The following is a 15,646-nucleotide window of genomic DNA, read 5'->3' on the forward strand; positions in this document are numbered from 1 at the left end:
CCCATTCCCAACTTTATCAGCATCCAGGGCCATCGCGTCATGGTAGACTACAGGGGACTGCGGCGAGTGTGCAGTAAGTGTGGGCAGGAGGGCCACATCGGGCCTGCCTGCAAAACCCCACGGTGTGATCGGTGTGCGGTCTTCGGCCACCCAACGGCAGGCTGTACGGAACCATGTCAGCGGTGTGGGCATGCCCACGCAACGGTCGACTGCACACAACGCAAGACCTACGCCGCCGTCACCCAGTCGACAGCCGCCCGGCCATCTCGCGTGCAGCCCCAGCAGACTGCAAGCGCCCCCGTAGTCCCCCCGGCGTCAGAGCAACCCAAGAATGACCCGAGTCCACCCGTCTGCCCACAAGACGGGCCCCTGCTCCAAGGCAACCTGGTCGCTGTCCATGACTCCCAGTTGAGTGAAGCGGGTAGCCTGAGTTCCGATGCTGACCGCCTCGTCGTGGCGGAGGATGACAAAGTGACGCCCGGCCAAGGGCATCCCCCGTCTTCGCCCGCCTCTCGTGTTCCGGCGACTCCCGGCACGCTGGAGCGGCTGGGCGCGAAAGCTGCGTCTGCAGGTACGCCCGCCGGCACGCCTGCTGGAGCATCGTCCGCCGTCGACATGACGATGGAATGTGACCGACAGGAGGCCAAGCGAGTGTGACAAGTTAGTGGCGCCCCCCTCCAGTCCGCCCGTCTGAGGCCGCCAGGCTCGGCGGGCAACATTGTTCACGACACGAATAAACGCCGTTGAGCGCACGTGCTCCAGTCAGTCATCGTCCACCCTCAACCAGGCTGCGTGTCGTCTCTCCTCGGCGGGTGCTTCGGCCCCCTTCGTCCACGTTCCAGAAAGATCGTGACACTGGCGACGAGGATGGGACTTTCTGTGTCACGAACTTTCTGGAACGTGGACGAAGGGGGCCGAAGCCCCCGCCGAGAAGAGACGACACGCAGCCTGGTTGAGGGTGGACGATGACTGACCGGAGCACGTGCGCTCAACGGCGTTTATTCGTGTCGTGAACAATGTTGCCCGCCGAGCCTGGCGGCCTCAGACGGGCGGACTGGAGGGGGGCGCCACTAACTTGTCACACTCCTCCCCCCCAGTTTGTTTTTCCTAAAACAAAATAAATATAAAAAAAAAACACACACGGCCGACACCAACTCGGCGTCTGCTCGTACCAAGTCCTGGCTGGTCGACGGCGAAGATCACCCAGGCGAGTAGCGGTCAGGTGGCCTTCGCTGCCGCGTACTCCGCCTGGGCACTGGAGTCGATGGGCCAGGTGGGGCAACGCCGGGCGCTGCCTGTACCGGTCGCGCTCCACCCGGTGGAGCTGCAGGGACCGGATTGGGGAGTGGCACCGGTCCAACTGGTGCCACAGGAGTGGCGACGCTTGTCGCCTCCGGGGTGGATGGCGCTCCGCCGGCCGCTACTGGTGGTGTTGGGCCCCCTGCAGGCTGGTCCTCTGAAGCGACGACCGAGGGTGGAAGCCAGGTCCCGAGGCGAGGCCTGACATGGTCGGCGTGCCGGTGCCAGGTGGTCCCGTCGGGCATGCGGACGAGCAGCGATGAGGCACTCGCTGGTGAAACCACACGCCCGGCAGACCAGGGTGGGCCAGGACGGAAGTTCCTGGCGTACACCGACGCTCCCGGCTCCGGCAAAGGCCCGGGACGGCACCCTCGGTCAGCAGCCAGCTTCTGCTTCAGCTGCTTCAGGAGCGCCGAGGACCGGAGGTCTGGGTGCAAGACGTCCAGGGGGGTCTTGACCATCCGGCCCAGCAGACGCTCGCAGGGGGCACGGCCAGTGACCTCATGCGGTGTGGTCCGGTACTGGAACAGTACCCAGGCCACCTGCGTACGGAAATCCCCGGGCTGGCTCTTCTTGAGCTTGTCCTTGATGGTCTGGACCACTCGCTCGGCCGCACCATTGGAAGCGGGGTGGTACGGCGGAACCAGCATCCGGCAGATTCCATTCCTCTGCAGCCAGTCGAGGTACTCGGCGCTAGCGAAAGCGGGACCATTATCAGACACGATAATGTCCGGCAATCCCTGCGCCGCGAAGACCTGCCGCAGAGCCGCAATGGTCGCGCTTGCCGAGGGACTGGTGACTGGCAGTGCCTCCACCCACTTGGAGAAGGCGTCCACTACCACCAGGAAGTAGTGGCCCTTGAAGGGTCCCGCATAGTGCACGTGCAAGCGGGACCACGGCCTCTGTGGGAACGGCCAGGGGGTGATCTCCACGTGGCGCGAGGCTCGCTGGTTCTCCTGGCAGACCTGGCAGCCTTGCACCTGGTGCACGATGTCCTGGTCCAAGCCAGGCCACCAAACGTGCGACCGTGCCACCATCTTGGTCTTTTCGATGCCAGGATGCCCCGCGTGCAGCAGCTGCAGCACCTTGGCCCGCAGACTTTGTGGAATCACCACCCTGGAACCCCACAGGAGGCAGCCTTGCTCCAAGCTCAGCTCGGCGGTCTTGTGGCTGTAGGCCTGGTGACGCAGCTCCTCCCCTCGGGCAACCGCCTTGACCACCTGAGACAGGACCGGGTCCCGGCTGGTCGCCTGCGCCACCGCAGTCCTGGTAAGCACCCCCGGGTAGGCCCGCTCCAGCAGGAACACATCAGCTGGCTCCGGAACGGCAGCAGGCACCTCCGGCAGGGGCAGGCGGCTCAGGGCGTCAGCAGGTCCCAAGTCCTTCCCAGGGCGGTAGACCAGCTTGTACCTGTAGGCTGCCAGCGTCAAGGCCCAGCGTACCACACGAGGCGATGCTTGCACTGGGACCGCCTTGTCAGGTCCCAGCAGCCCCAGCAGCGGCTTGTGGTCCGTGACTGCCTCGAACTGCCGGCCCCACAGGTACTGATGGAAGCGCTGGACTCCGAAGAGGAGGGCCAAGCCTTCCTTGTCGAGCTGGCTGTAGCGTTGCTCCGCCGCATGTAGTCGACGAGAAGCAAACGCCACAGGGCGTTCCTGACCATCCTGACCCCGGTGCGACAGGGCGGCTCCTACCCCGTACGGCGACGCATCCACGGTGAGGACTACAGGCTTGGCCGGATCGAAGTGCGCCAGCACTGGAGCCTTAACAACGAGCTCCTTGCTGCGCTGGAAGGCCAAGTCCTGCTCCTTCTTCCAGGCCCACTGCTGCCCGTCACGAAGCAGGCGATGCAGCGGCTCCAGATGCGTCGACAGGTTGGGCAGGAACCTCCTGTAGAAGTTGATGAGGCCAAGGTAGCTCTGAAGCTCCTTCTTGCTCTTGGGCTTCGGCGCCTTGAGCACGGCCTCAATCTTGCGAGGTGCCGGGGCCAGGCCAGCCTGGGAGATGATGTGTCCCAGGTACTCCAAGCTGGGGGTCAGGAACACGCACTTGTCCAGCCTCAGCTTGAGACCGGCGTCCTGTAGTAGTGTCAGGACTTTGCGCAGGTTCTGCAGGTGGTCCCCGTCGTCGGTACCGGTAACCAGGATGTCGTCCAAGTACACCGCCACGTGCCTCATGCCCCTGAAGAGGTTGTCCATCTCTCTCTGGAAGATGGCTGGGGCTGAGGTCACGCCGAACGGTAGGCGCGTGTACTGGAAGAGTCCCATGGTTGTCGAAATGGTGACATACTTCCGGGCGGCATCCTGGAGCACCAGCTGCTGGTAGGCATCTCGAAGGTCGAGCTTGGAGAACTTCTGTCCCCCGGACAGAGCCGACCAGAGATCTTCTACCCGAGGCAGCGGGTACTTTTCGACGGTAGCGACGGGGTTGATGGTGACCTTGAAGTTCCCGCAGATCCTGACGCGGCCGTCTCGCTTGAGGACTGGGACAATTGGTGCAGCCCACTCGGAAGTCTTGACGGGCACCAGGATACCCTCTCGCTGCAGCCGTTGCAGCTCCTGGGTGACCCCGTCCTTCAGGGCGAACGGCAGCGGACGCGGCTTGAAGAATCGAGGCCGGGTTCCCTCGGGTATGTGGATGCCGACCGTCGTGCCGGCGAAGGTGCCCACCCCTGGCTGGAACAGGGACTGGAAGTCGGTCAGGAGGCTCGGGACGTCCTTCACCACGTGCAGCGTAGCTTCTTGGTACTCCGGCAGCCGAACACCCAGCGAGTGAATCCAGTTCCGGCCCAGCAGCGTCGGCGACGACCCCTTGGTTAGGTAAAGGGGAAGGATTGCCTCCCTGTCGCCAAGGCGAACGCTGACTTGGGCCCGACCCTGGACCTGGGAAAGCTGACCGGAGGAGCTGCGCAGCATGACGTCAGACGCCTCGATGGACACGCCGGGGAAGGTCCGCTTGAACAGCTTCCCGGGCATGACCGACACGCTGGCCCCCGTGTCCAGCTCCATGGTGATGGGGTGGCCGCAGATCTCAACAGACACCATGTATGGTGGCACAGACGATGAAATTCCCCTGGTGTGCCATACGTCGAAAATCTGCGGGTCCTCGGCCACGACGTGGACCCTGGCTGACGACGAACCCGGGCCTGGTGCCGCTCGTCCCCGCCGCGTTCTCTTGCGACGACCACCCTGGCCGCGGGCTTGACTGGAACCCGGGCTTGAACCAGGCTGCTGCTGCTGCTGGCCGCCGCTCGTCCTCCCCCCTCGGCAGACACGTGCGAGGTGCCCAGTTCTCCCGCACGTGAAACATTGTGCTTGGACGAACTGGCACTGTGAGGGGGAGTGGGCAGCACCGCAGCGGCTGCAGGCACCGCTCCTTGCCGCCATCTTGTTCACCGCCGCTTCCGTCGACGGTGAGCCGGCCGCACGCGCTATCTCGCTGGCGTCCTTCGCTGCTGCTTCCATCGCCAGCGCTGCCTTCACCGCGTCGTCCAGCGAGGGGTCGGGAAGCTCCAGGAGTCGCGTCTGCATGGCGGGGTTGTTGATGCCGCAGACGAACCGGTCCCGGAGTAGCGCGTCCAACTGGTCGCCGAAGGCGCAGGTGCTCGCTAACCCTCGTAGCGCAGCGACGAACTGCCCGAGGGTCTCCCCGTCCCGGCGGCTCCGGTTGTTGAAGCGGAACCGCTCCATAAGCGTGGACGGCGCCGGGCTGAAGTGCGAGCGCAACGTGGCGAGCAGCTCACCCAGCGTTTTGACGTGCGGCGTGGCCGGCTTGAGGAGGTCGAGAAGGAGGCTGAAGACGCGGGTCCCGCAGCTGGCCAGGAAGATGTCCCGTTGTTTCGCCTCGGGCGTGTCGTTCGCCCGGAAGAACACGTGGACCTGTTCTTCGTAGACCGGCCAGGCGGACCCATCTCCGTTGAACGGCTCGAGCCTCCCGTACAGCGGCATGGCGACAGGAGCGGGGGGCGGTGTTGCGACTCTCTCGGCGGCGTGGGCCGAACCGTGCACGTTGGTGGCCTCCAGTGCCACGGGGCCACGGTTCCTCGTCGCCAGTGTCACGAACTTTCTGGAACGTGGACGAAGGGGGCCGAAGCCCCCGCCGAGAAGAGACGACACGCAGCCTGGTTGAGGGTGGACGATGACTGACCGGAGCACGTGCGCTCAACGGCGTTTATTCGTGTCGTGAACAATGTTGCCCGCCGAGCCTGGCGGCCTCAGACGGGCGGACTGGAGGGGGGCGCCACTAACTTGTCACAGCGTGGATTCTCGAGTTCCAGCAGCGGCCCAGACGCGCCGAGCTCCGCTGCAGCCAAGAAGAAGCCTCTGGTGCACAAAAACAGCCCGGGGGACTCCGATCTGGAGGGCTACAGTGACCTTGAATTCTAGGTTCCCTCCCCATCTTTTTCTTTACGCTGCTGCAGATCCTCACCCTGAATGTTCAAGGTTTTCGCAACCCAGACAAGCAGCGTGAGGTTGAGCATTTTGCGCGCTCAGTTAACGCAGACATCGTTTTTCTTCAGGAAACCAATTTTTTTTCAATGCGTGACGTTGCAGCGTTTCGCGATCTTTTCAATCTCGATTGTTTTTTGTTTTTTTTCGGCGATGCTCGCTGCCGAGGCGTAGGCGTGCTGATTATTCGCCGCTCGCTTTGTCGCGGGTGTTCTTGCATTTTCGATCATGCAGGCCGTGTGCTCGCGTTCGATTTTTTTGTTGGGTAGCAACGTTTACGTGCTGTAAACGTGTACGCGCCCGCTCAGCCGTCTTTGTCGAACATTTTTTTCCAAGAGTTAGATGCTTTCTTGCTGGAATCTCACCCTTTTTTTCTTTTGGGGGATTTCAATTGTGTTCTTGACGCTTACCGCGATGTTCGCGGGCCAGGCCAGGGCCGGTCAAATTGAAATGCTCGGGAGCTCCAGCGCCTTGTCGAGCAGTTGATCTACGTGATGTCTGGTGCGAGCTGCACGGCCCCGCCTTTGCCGCCACGTGGTCTCGTGCTGCCTCGAGCAGTCGCTTGGACCGCGCATACTTCCCGGCCGCTCTCGCGCCCTACGTTTTGCGGTGCGAGGTTAGGGAGTTTTCGTAGACCGCGCTGCCCCCTCCGCTAAGCGTTCCGCAACGAAGAAGTTGCTACTGCGCCTGCGCGCCGATAGCATTGACTGTGGAGTTCCCGCTATCGTAGCGGGTTGCGGAGGGCCTTGCGGGACGGCGACAACGATCTACGAAAACTCCCTGTTCTCTCGTTCCCCCCAGCGGTAGGATACGTTTCGGACCACTACCCCGTTTTGCTCTCGTTAGCGATTCCAGGCGCTGATAACGCTCGTTGCATGCTCTGGCGTCTGGACGTGCGGCCAAGACGCAGTGCGGTCGCTCCGCCGGGCCCTTGTTGAGGCCATACAGGCTATGGGTCCAGATCCTGAGCGCTGGGACAATCTGAAAATTCTTTGGCGCACCCTGTGTGCGCGCGAGGGTAGGTGGAGCAGACGCCAGCTCTTTGGCAGGCTTGCTGAGGTCCTCCGCCGTATACGCATAGTTGAACGAGGAGGCTCCACGACACCACTCATGCAGGAATATTTGGACACGTTACGGGCTCGGTACTCACGCATTTTGCGTGGGCACTCGGGCATTTCGGCGCTGCAGCCCCTCGACAACCGTCCGGTGTCTGACCCGGAGGTTCTTCGTTACCTTCGGATGACTCGCTCGGGCGGCGACATGCCGTGCCACATCCCGTCTGTCACGTTGGCCGACGGTACTAAGTCGTCGCTGCCCGAAGATATCGAGCGGGTCTTTTGTGAACATTTTTCGGCTTTGTCCGAGTCTCATAGGGATCCCCTCGACGGCTATTTCAATTCCCGCGTCTTTTCTTTTTGCGGCGCGCTCCCCCAGGTACCTGAACCCGAGCGAGAGTCCCTCGCTCGTCCAATCACGCTTCTAGAAGCATCCGAAGCCCTGAGGTGCATGAAGTCTGGCTCTTCACCAGGCACGGACGGCCTGCCCACGGAATTCTATCGAGAGTTCTGGCCTCAGATAGGCACCACGCTGGTCGCTGTTTTCAACGCTTTTCTCCGCGGCGGCGGCGTTCCGGACTCTTTCCGACGCGGCCGCATTGTCCTGCTCCCCAAGGAGCGTGGGGATCACTCCACACCCAACGCTTGGCGCCCCATCACGCTTCTTAACACGGACTACAAGATCCTGGCCGCCGTCCTCGTCCGGCGTCTCCGTGACATCTTGCCGGGGCTCGTCAGCCCGTACCAGACTTGCTCCGTCCCTGGGCGAACGATTTTTTCGTCACTATCCCTTACCCGCGACGTGTTCCAGTACGCCACATCACGCGGCCTACGAGGAGCATTCGTTTCACTTGACCAGGAAAAGGCGTTTGATCGCCTAGAACACCATTTTCTTTTTTTCATCCTCCGGGCGTATGGCTTCCCGGCTGACTTCGTCCGCCTCTTCGAGGTTCTCAACGCCGACCTGGTCAGTGACCTTGTTATTAACGGTCGGGTCACACCATGCTTCTCAGTGGCACGAGGTGTACGTCAGGGCTGCCCTTTGTCGCCCTTGCTTTTTGTGCTTTGCTTGGATCCCCTGCTGCGCCGGATCAATGACCACTCCTCGGTGCGTGGTTTTCCGCTCCCTGGATCGGGATCCTTGAAGGTGTCAGCCTACGCAGACGATATTTCGCTATTCGTGCGGCACTCGGATAGCCTTATTGTTATCTTTCGGCTTTACGAGGATTACGTTGCCCTTTCCGGGGCCCGGCTGAATACGTCAAAGAGCAAGGCCCTCATTTTTGGCGGCTTTTCCGACCCACTTCCAGGCGGCATCCCGACGACTGCGGTTGTCCGGGTCCTAGGTGTTCTTTTCGATTGTTCCGGCGTGTCGCCCGACACTTGGGCCGGCATCGTTGCGGACGTGACGCACCGAGCGGGGTTGGCGGCTCGTTTCTCACTCCCCTTGCGGGACCGTGCGTACATAGTGAAGTCAGTCCTCTGTGCGAAACTGTGGTCTGTGGCGCGCGTTGCCCGTCCGCCTCCGACCATTGTCCGCCGACTCAACTCCGTAATCTTTTCGTATTTCTGGGAACAGCGTACGGAGCTAGTTGTTCGGCAGGCTCTTCGCCTCCCTCGTACCTCCGGAGGTTGGGGACTACCGTGTTTGGCCACATTTAGTCGCATTCTCGCACTTCGAGGTGTGTTGGAGCTGTTGGAGGCTCCCGACTACACTGGACGCAGCCTTGTTCTTTACTGGCTCGGCACGCATCGGCGCATCTTGGTGCCTCGGGGACTTGGCAACCTCTGCCCCACCGCCGAGGTTCCGTCGCCGTTTTATGTTACGGCAGCACGCACTCACCAGCAGCTCACAACCGACGCACCGGATGCTGATGTCCTGGACACCCCTGCTTCACGTCTATGCGAGGCTCTCTGTGCGTTAGAAGTTCCCCTCCTCCATCAGGTGCGGAGCCGCACTTCTGACTGGGCGTGTGCCCTGTCCCCGGACCTTCCCGCGGCTGTAGCAGACTTTCACTGGAGGCTTGGCTGGGGTGTCCTGCCTACCCGGGATCGCCTCGCCCAGTGGGGCGTCTCGGCGTCTAACCTGTGCCCTAACTGCGGCACCCTTGAGACAAACGTACACGTTGTCTTCGACTGTGTTGTCGCTCGTACGTTTTAGACTTTGGTCAGCCGCATGTTTGCGCTCCCACTGGGCAGGCACTTCCGTGCGCGCCACCGCAGCTCCAGGCTTGTGTTTGCGACCGCATGTTTCATTTTGTGGCAAAACAGAAATACTGTTGTCGCCCAAGGGCGTCGTTTAGGACGGATGTTCCCGATGATCCGCCGGCTGCGTAGCCTCTTGCTATGCCACCTTGAGGATGCCCTTTTTGTCCTCGGGGAGGAGGACTTCCTCCGACGGTGGCATGCAGACTTCATTGCCATCCGCTCCCATCGCCCGGTCCTTGGGGGCGCTTGCCGCTCTAATTACGTTATGATTTCAGCGCTCCCGCCGTGGAGCCGGCCTTCAAGCTGGTTTTGATGGCGGTGTTTCCAGCTACATCATTTGTGAGGAGCGCGGGATCTGCTGCTGCTTTAAAGGGGTTGCGGTGGCGTCGGGGCGCCGGGCCTTGGTCGGCTCTTGTTGGGGGGTGGTGGGTGGGCCTTGGGGCAGCCCGCCCTGGGGCTTGCCCGCTGGCCTTCGGTTGGGGCCGGGCGGGGGTCGGCGTCCTGGTGGTGCTGGGGCCCCTGCGGTCGGGCTGGGCCCTAGTTTGGTATTAACTGTTTTCTGTAATTTGTCCTTGTCTCTGCCATTTGTATATATTTGCGCCTTGTACTTTGTGCTTCTCGTCAATAAATCACTCTTTCCACAGTATCTGTTCTTATCAGCTTAATATCTGATATGGACCTAATTGGTCCAAGATATTACACTCATTTTTGTAAATGGTGTTCCTCCGAAGCTTGCTTCGAGGTCGCCAGGGTTGGCCCGGTATTGCACTACCCCCGGGAGCGGCCCGTCCCCCTCTGGGGGAAAATAATGAATTCCAAAGTCAGATCGTAAATAATCATCTCGGCCTTTCGGCTAAGATGATCGCTTCTCGGCCTTTTGGCTAAGATCGGGTGTAGCATCGCTTCTCGGCCTTCTGGCTAAGATCAAGTGTAGTATCGCTTCTCGGCCTTCTGGCTAAGATCGGGTGTAGTATCGCTTCTCGGCCTTCTGGCTAAAATCAAGTGTAGTATCGCTTCTCGGCCTTCTGGCTAAGATCAAGTGTATACTCCGTTTAACCTTACGTAGGACCGCAGCGGAAGGCTGGGGGCTGTGACGCGACCCAGACAAGTTGTTCCTACGCATCGCGAAGTAGTGCGTCAAAGACTTTGGGCAGTACGAAGCGTGGATATAGACCATTCCATTTAGCGCTCTCTGGGCGGCACCATTTTGCTCGACCGCAGCGCCCTCCAGTGTTGCCAGATGGTCCCATAAAAAACCGCCAAACGACTGAGAGGTAGAGCCCAAATATAGCCAAAGCCGTAATAAAAATCTGCCCAAAATAGCCAAGACTAAGAACAATGATTTTTAAGCCTTATATTCACAACTTCTCACACATACAATACACGTTAGAAACTCTGTTTCAACCCTCAGATGCACCACCTTTTGTGTACATTATGTTACTTGTAAATGTTTTAAAAAAAAGCTTCGCATGGGTGAAAATTTATAAAAACTAGCCCTTCCTTCGGTTTTCAGAAGTACCAAACACCAAAGACAGCTTTATTGTGAAGCCCGGGAGATATGACAAACGGTAAAAGAACAAAATACAGAAGCAGAACAGTCAGAACACTGGGTGTTTCAAACCAGAACAGCAATATCTCAGGTCCTTACCAATATCCCACCCGTCTCTTTTTCATTGTGATGAATATTAGTGTCACCCGTTCATGTTCAAGCTATTTCTGATTGTGTTGTCCTTTCTTGGGGTGGGCAATGACTGGAAGGTAGTCATGTGTTTAGCGGTGAAACTGCGGACTTCTCATTTTTACAAACTTGGGTGCCTAAGGATTCTCACAATGGGCCCCAAAGCAGCATTTGGAGAGTTCAGTCTACGTCCGGGCAGAGCCATATGCGTCCGGGTTGAAGGCGCGATATCGGGCTTGTGGTAATAGTGGAATCTGTTTGGTTTGCTCCACTGCGCTCTAGGGAGACCGCTTGAACTCTGCAAGCATTGCCTCACTGCGTATTGTGAAAACCCCGAAGTTTGTAGAAGTTTGAAGTCTTTCTCCTTCCTTTCTCTCCTCTAGCCAAAAAAGAAAAAATTTTTTTTTTCGAAACTGTGAAAAGTTTGCAAATTAGCAAGCCGAACCTCAAATTTCGGCGTCGAACTTTAGGTTCGATAAAAGTTCGCCGCATTCTTAGAAATAGCCCAAAATAGCCACATAGCCAACCACGAAATTGTGACGCCAACTAGAAAAAAATGTAGCCCAATTTGGCTATATATAGCCCAATCTGGCAACACTGGCGCCCTCTCCACACATCCGGGAAGTTCAGCAGGTTCGGCGGGGTAAAACGAGAGAGAGGGCACGCGCCCGACTCCGCTAGCAGACGACAAACCGGGGGGTTGCCGTTCTCCATCTTTGGGCTGTATCGGCGGGCTCTACCGAACATCGAACTCTCGCTCGTAGCTGCCGTTGTGAAGTGGTTCGCGTTCTTATAGAATAGTTGTGGCTACTCCAAAATTATCCTAAAGCTCTCTGTTGTTCTATTTTGCTAAATGATCAACTGGCATATATTTTTTCCATTATTTAAATAGCAGTTGAGTCAGCCGGCAGTACTACCCTCAACTACTGCTTGTATTGCGGCAGGAGAGCAGGTTTAATTATTATTTCAGACTTCCACTCATGGTCGCTAAAGGCCCACACCAGTACGAACTTTTGTATAGTAAAAAAGGTACAGCAACCGGATTTACTCTTCGCCAAAGAGACCGGCCAATCTGACATAGTTTTCCCTGTTTTTTTTTTTTTTTATTTGCACGCAGGTAACAGCGCAATTGGACCCTGTAAGTCTTTTTATCTAGCATAATATTACACGACAACTGGCATACCAAAATCTGCGCATCTGCGCTTGAAAGTTCCAAAATGACGCGATTTTAAACAGTTTGCACGCCAGCCGGACGCTAGCTACAGCCCACTCGGCGGAGCGGACGAGATGCGAGGTGAGAGGGGGAGTGCATTTTTTTCTCTTTTACCCTCTCTGCTATGACCCTAATGGAACGGTCTATACTTTAGCCTTAGTTTAATATTTTTTTGTCGTGCACCATCAACACAAAAACAACTTTTGTATCCAAGAAGAGCTTTCAAACGTGATATTTAATACACAATTAGGTAGCATGTCCGGAGAAATTAAAATTTTAGTTGGCAACGCTGCCGTTGTGTTTGTTTCTTCATGCGCTTGGTTCAAGTTTGCTTTCCCTTTCGTGACGTGATCTTAAAGAAGTGTTTCTTCCAAAGTGAAGTTTTTTTACTTAACAGTTATTGTACTCTCTGTAAAACTCTGATAAATGTTTATTGGAAGCACTCATTTCAACTTTACAAATACTTTTTGCCCAAGTTTAGGATGTCACGTGACAAATTGTCGTTGTTTGCGTAATGGCTGCGGCATCGTCAAGCACACTGTCAAGCATGTCTCCGTCAAAGGCGCCGGTACTTCCATCACCAGCTCGCTTCCAGATGACATTTTCTAAAACCTCGTTTGGAAAAGAGGCGCGCCAAGTTGAGCTGAACGTTTACTACAGTAATAGGGGCCAACATCGCTAGGTGCGAATTCGCACAGTTCGAAGCTCAAGGGGCCTTCGCACGTTGGTGCCGTCCGTCTCGAAAACGTTCATGGATTCAGGAGGCTGTGTTCACCGGGATCACGACGGACAAGCTGGTAGGCCATCGTAGTGAATGGAACAGAAAACATCCATTGACAACATGTCTGGTTGCGCCGTGAAGCGGAGATTTATTCGTCGATCCCGCATGGTTTTTGCGGAATTGGAGAAAAGAAACATAATAGCTTCATACCGCCGTGCGTAATTCGTCACTCGCTCTCCGAGAGCTATAGTGTTGATGAACGTTCCCCCTACGTCGTGGCAGTCACATTAGGAGTTCTGGTTAAACGCACGCACGGTTTTGCAGCAAAAACTACAAATTAAAACACTCACTTTGCTTGCTCTTTCACTTTTATTTACCGATTTATAAAACCCTGGCTTGTGCGTTCTGCATGCGAGCAGGAGTATGCGGCGAACTTCCAAGTAAGCAAGAGCAAGTCAAGGTTCGATTGTTACCGCTTACCTGAATTGTTGAGTGACTTAAAACGTGTAGACGGGTTTCTGTGTGCCACAAGTAAAGCGAAAGGCTTCTGCGGACCCTGCTTCTGCTCGACGGGTAAAGCTATCTGCGTAAGCCTATCCCACACGGGCGACGAAACCGTCGCGCGTCGATCTCACAACTCCAGAATGCTCCAGCGTTCCGTAATAAGCGAAGAACATTACACAAAGTCAGGTATGCTAATCGAAAACAGCAGATGCGATCGGTTCATACCCAGTGAGCCCGCCTAAACCTTCCTGCCGGCGCCATTGCAACCCGCGCACTGATACCGCTCATACGCGCTTGAGGGAGCAAGCTGACGTCACTTCTAAACATGCGCTTGATTGGCTCTGGCGGTCCGTAGCTTTGGCTCGGGGTCCAACGTAAGGTGAAACGGAGTATAGTATCGCTTCTCGGCCTTCTGGCTAAGATCAAGTGTAGTATCGCTTCTCGGCCTTTTGGCTAAGATCAAAGTGCCCCTGGGACCTGCCCCTGAGACCTGCCGCCGGGACCTATCTGGTCAACCAGGAGCTGGATGGGGGACCTGCCCCACCATGGCAGACCCCACAGCCTGCAGTCCAACGGTGCCGCCCGACCGGACATTGGGAACGAGGAGACGCAGCAGTGGCATCCCGGTGCCATCGCCTCCGACGCCAAGGGCATCGAACCCCCCAGCCCCACCCCAATCGGCGCTCAGTGAAGGTCAGCAGCCGCGCCGGGATGTAGATACGCTTTTCGTCTCCTTCCCGGCTCCACACGTCTTCAAGTGCCCAGAGGAAGGCTGCTCAGCTGCTTACACTGCGGCTGCCTGGACTGCCAAACGACAATCACTGCAGCGGCACCTCGAGGGAGACCCCGGCATGCGCATTCGCCGCACGGTCAACCTCTGCACCTTGTGTGGGGCCACGCTGGGGACAAGGCCGACATCGCACCCATGCCTGGCGAATGGCAGAGCTGCTGCTGCACCCACTCAGCAGCGGCACCAATGCACCAGATGTCCGCACTCCTTCCCCTCCAGAAAAGGCCTACACAACCACTTGCAGTGGCACACCAAGGAGGAGGCGAAGCAAATGCGAGCAGCCAGCTCCCAGGCAAGCACCCTCCCCATGGAAGAGGCGCAGCGACCGCCTGCAACACTAGCCGCCTGCAACACCCCGATGCTGGGCACCCACATGAGCCTGGCACATACAAGAGCACCAATCCCCGGACCTGCATGTTCAAGCATGCCGGACCCTGTGGCGTCGACTCCGGAGTCAAACAGGCAGCCCACACCCATGGCGCTGCTGGACACTGGCCCTGAGCAGCGACTGGAGGCCAAAGCTCCGCCTGCTGAATCGACAAGCATCACCACCATGTCCCAGGACACATCACAAGACCCGGACCCCCCTGACACATCACTGGGCCCCACTGCCCACGAACCTGCCGTAGAGAGCAGTGGCCCCAAGGCAGCCGAGGTTGCTCAGGAAAAGGTACTTCTCGAAATCAGGGACCGAGACCACACAAGCACACCAGGGAGCCCAACTGCCAACGTCCAAACACAGGCTGGTGATGCAACCATAGAGGCCAACGTCGCCCACGAGGACGTCCCCACCAGCACCGGGGTCCGAGACCCGACAAGCACACCTGAGAGTTCGACCCCCACCGACCAAACTGAAGCCGGCAGCATGACCGAGATCGGTGACATCACGCACGACGAGGACCCTACCGGCACCTCGACAGAGTGGGAACCGATCGACGATTCCTGCATACTCCAGGAACACACAAGGCAATTGAGAAGGCTAGCTACTCGGGGAACCTGTGTCTCCTGCAGGGTGGAGCAGCTTCACCACCACTCTTAAGGATGCAATTGAGGCAGTGACGACAGCCGTGAAGCTCCCCTCCGTAACATCTGGAGAAAGGCCTCGCCGTGAAGTCAGTCCCAACTGCCCACAGCAGATCCAGTCCCTGTACCGCCGCAATCGCCGTCGGGCAGTGAGACTCATCGTCGAGGGTCCCTCCACGCAGTGTCCAGTCCCACTGGACGAGCTCCAGGCCCACATTACCACCACATGGGCCCCTAGGGAGGTTGACACGGACCTCCTCATGGCCCGGGTGCCAGCAGCAGGCGAGATATCCATGGCTGCCGTCACCGACGACGGGGTGGCGACCCGCCTGCGGCGCTGCGAGAGTACGGCACCCGGGGGCGACCGCTTGACTTACCAACACTGGCGAACTGTCGATCCCGAGGCCTCCTTCCTTGCGGCGGCATTCAACATCTGCCTACGTCATCGCCGCGTGCCAGACACCTGGAGGGAGTCGAGGACGATTCTCATCTACAAGAAGGGAGATCGGCAATACCCCGCCAACTGACGCCCAATCTCCCTCGGATGCACAGTCGCAAAGCTCTACGCCGGATGCTTTGCGGCTCGTCTGCAGCAGTGGCTGTCTGAGCACCGCGTCCTGTCACGGTGCCAGAAAGAATTCGTGCCACACGACAGAGTGTTTGAACACAACTTCTTGCTGCAGGAGCGCTTGGATGCGGCCCGGACG

At 58.1% G+C, this 15,646-nt stretch overlaps 1 protein-coding gene and 2 pseudogenes across 1 annotated transcript; all 3 read left to right on the forward strand.

The window, feature by feature from the left end:
• Positions 1-9,638: 9,638 nt before the first annotated feature.
• LOC120842496 lies at positions 9,639-9,804 on the forward strand (annotated as a pseudogene).
• Positions 9,805-9,908: 104 nt separating this feature from the next.
• LOC120842494 lies at positions 9,909-10,071 on the forward strand (annotated as a pseudogene).
• Positions 10,072-13,112: 3,041 nt separating this feature from the next.
• Positions 13,113-15,478, forward strand: LOC120842483. Its single transcript, XM_040213617.1, has 2 exons — positions 13,113-14,373; positions 14,797-15,478. The coding sequence occupies exons 1-2, from the start codon at positions 13,672-13,674 to the stop codon at positions 14,953-14,955; spliced, it is 861 nt and encodes a 286-aa protein (XP_040069551.1). The 5' UTR covers positions 13,113-13,671; the 3' UTR covers positions 14,956-15,478.
• Positions 15,479-15,646: the final 168 nt, after the last annotated feature.

This window comes from Ixodes scapularis, unplaced genomic scaffold, assembly GCF_016920785.2.
Source record: "Ixodes scapularis isolate PalLabHiFi unplaced genomic scaffold, ASM1692078v2 PGA_scaffold10__122_contigs__length_95168666, whole genome shotgun sequence".
NCBI lineage: Eukaryota > Metazoa > Arthropoda > Arachnida > Ixodida > Ixodidae > Ixodes > Ixodes scapularis.

Excerpts from the sequence above, each read along its gene's own strand:
- LOC120842483 (XM_040213617.1), top strand. The coding sequence starts at position 13,672 with ATGGCAGACCCCACAGCCTGCAGTCCAACGGTGCCGCCCGACCGGACA. Across the intron at positions 14,374-14,796 it reads TGGCGTCGACTCCGGAGTCA|GACATCACGCACGACGAGGA; the intron begins AACAGGCAGCCC and ends ACCGAGATCGGT.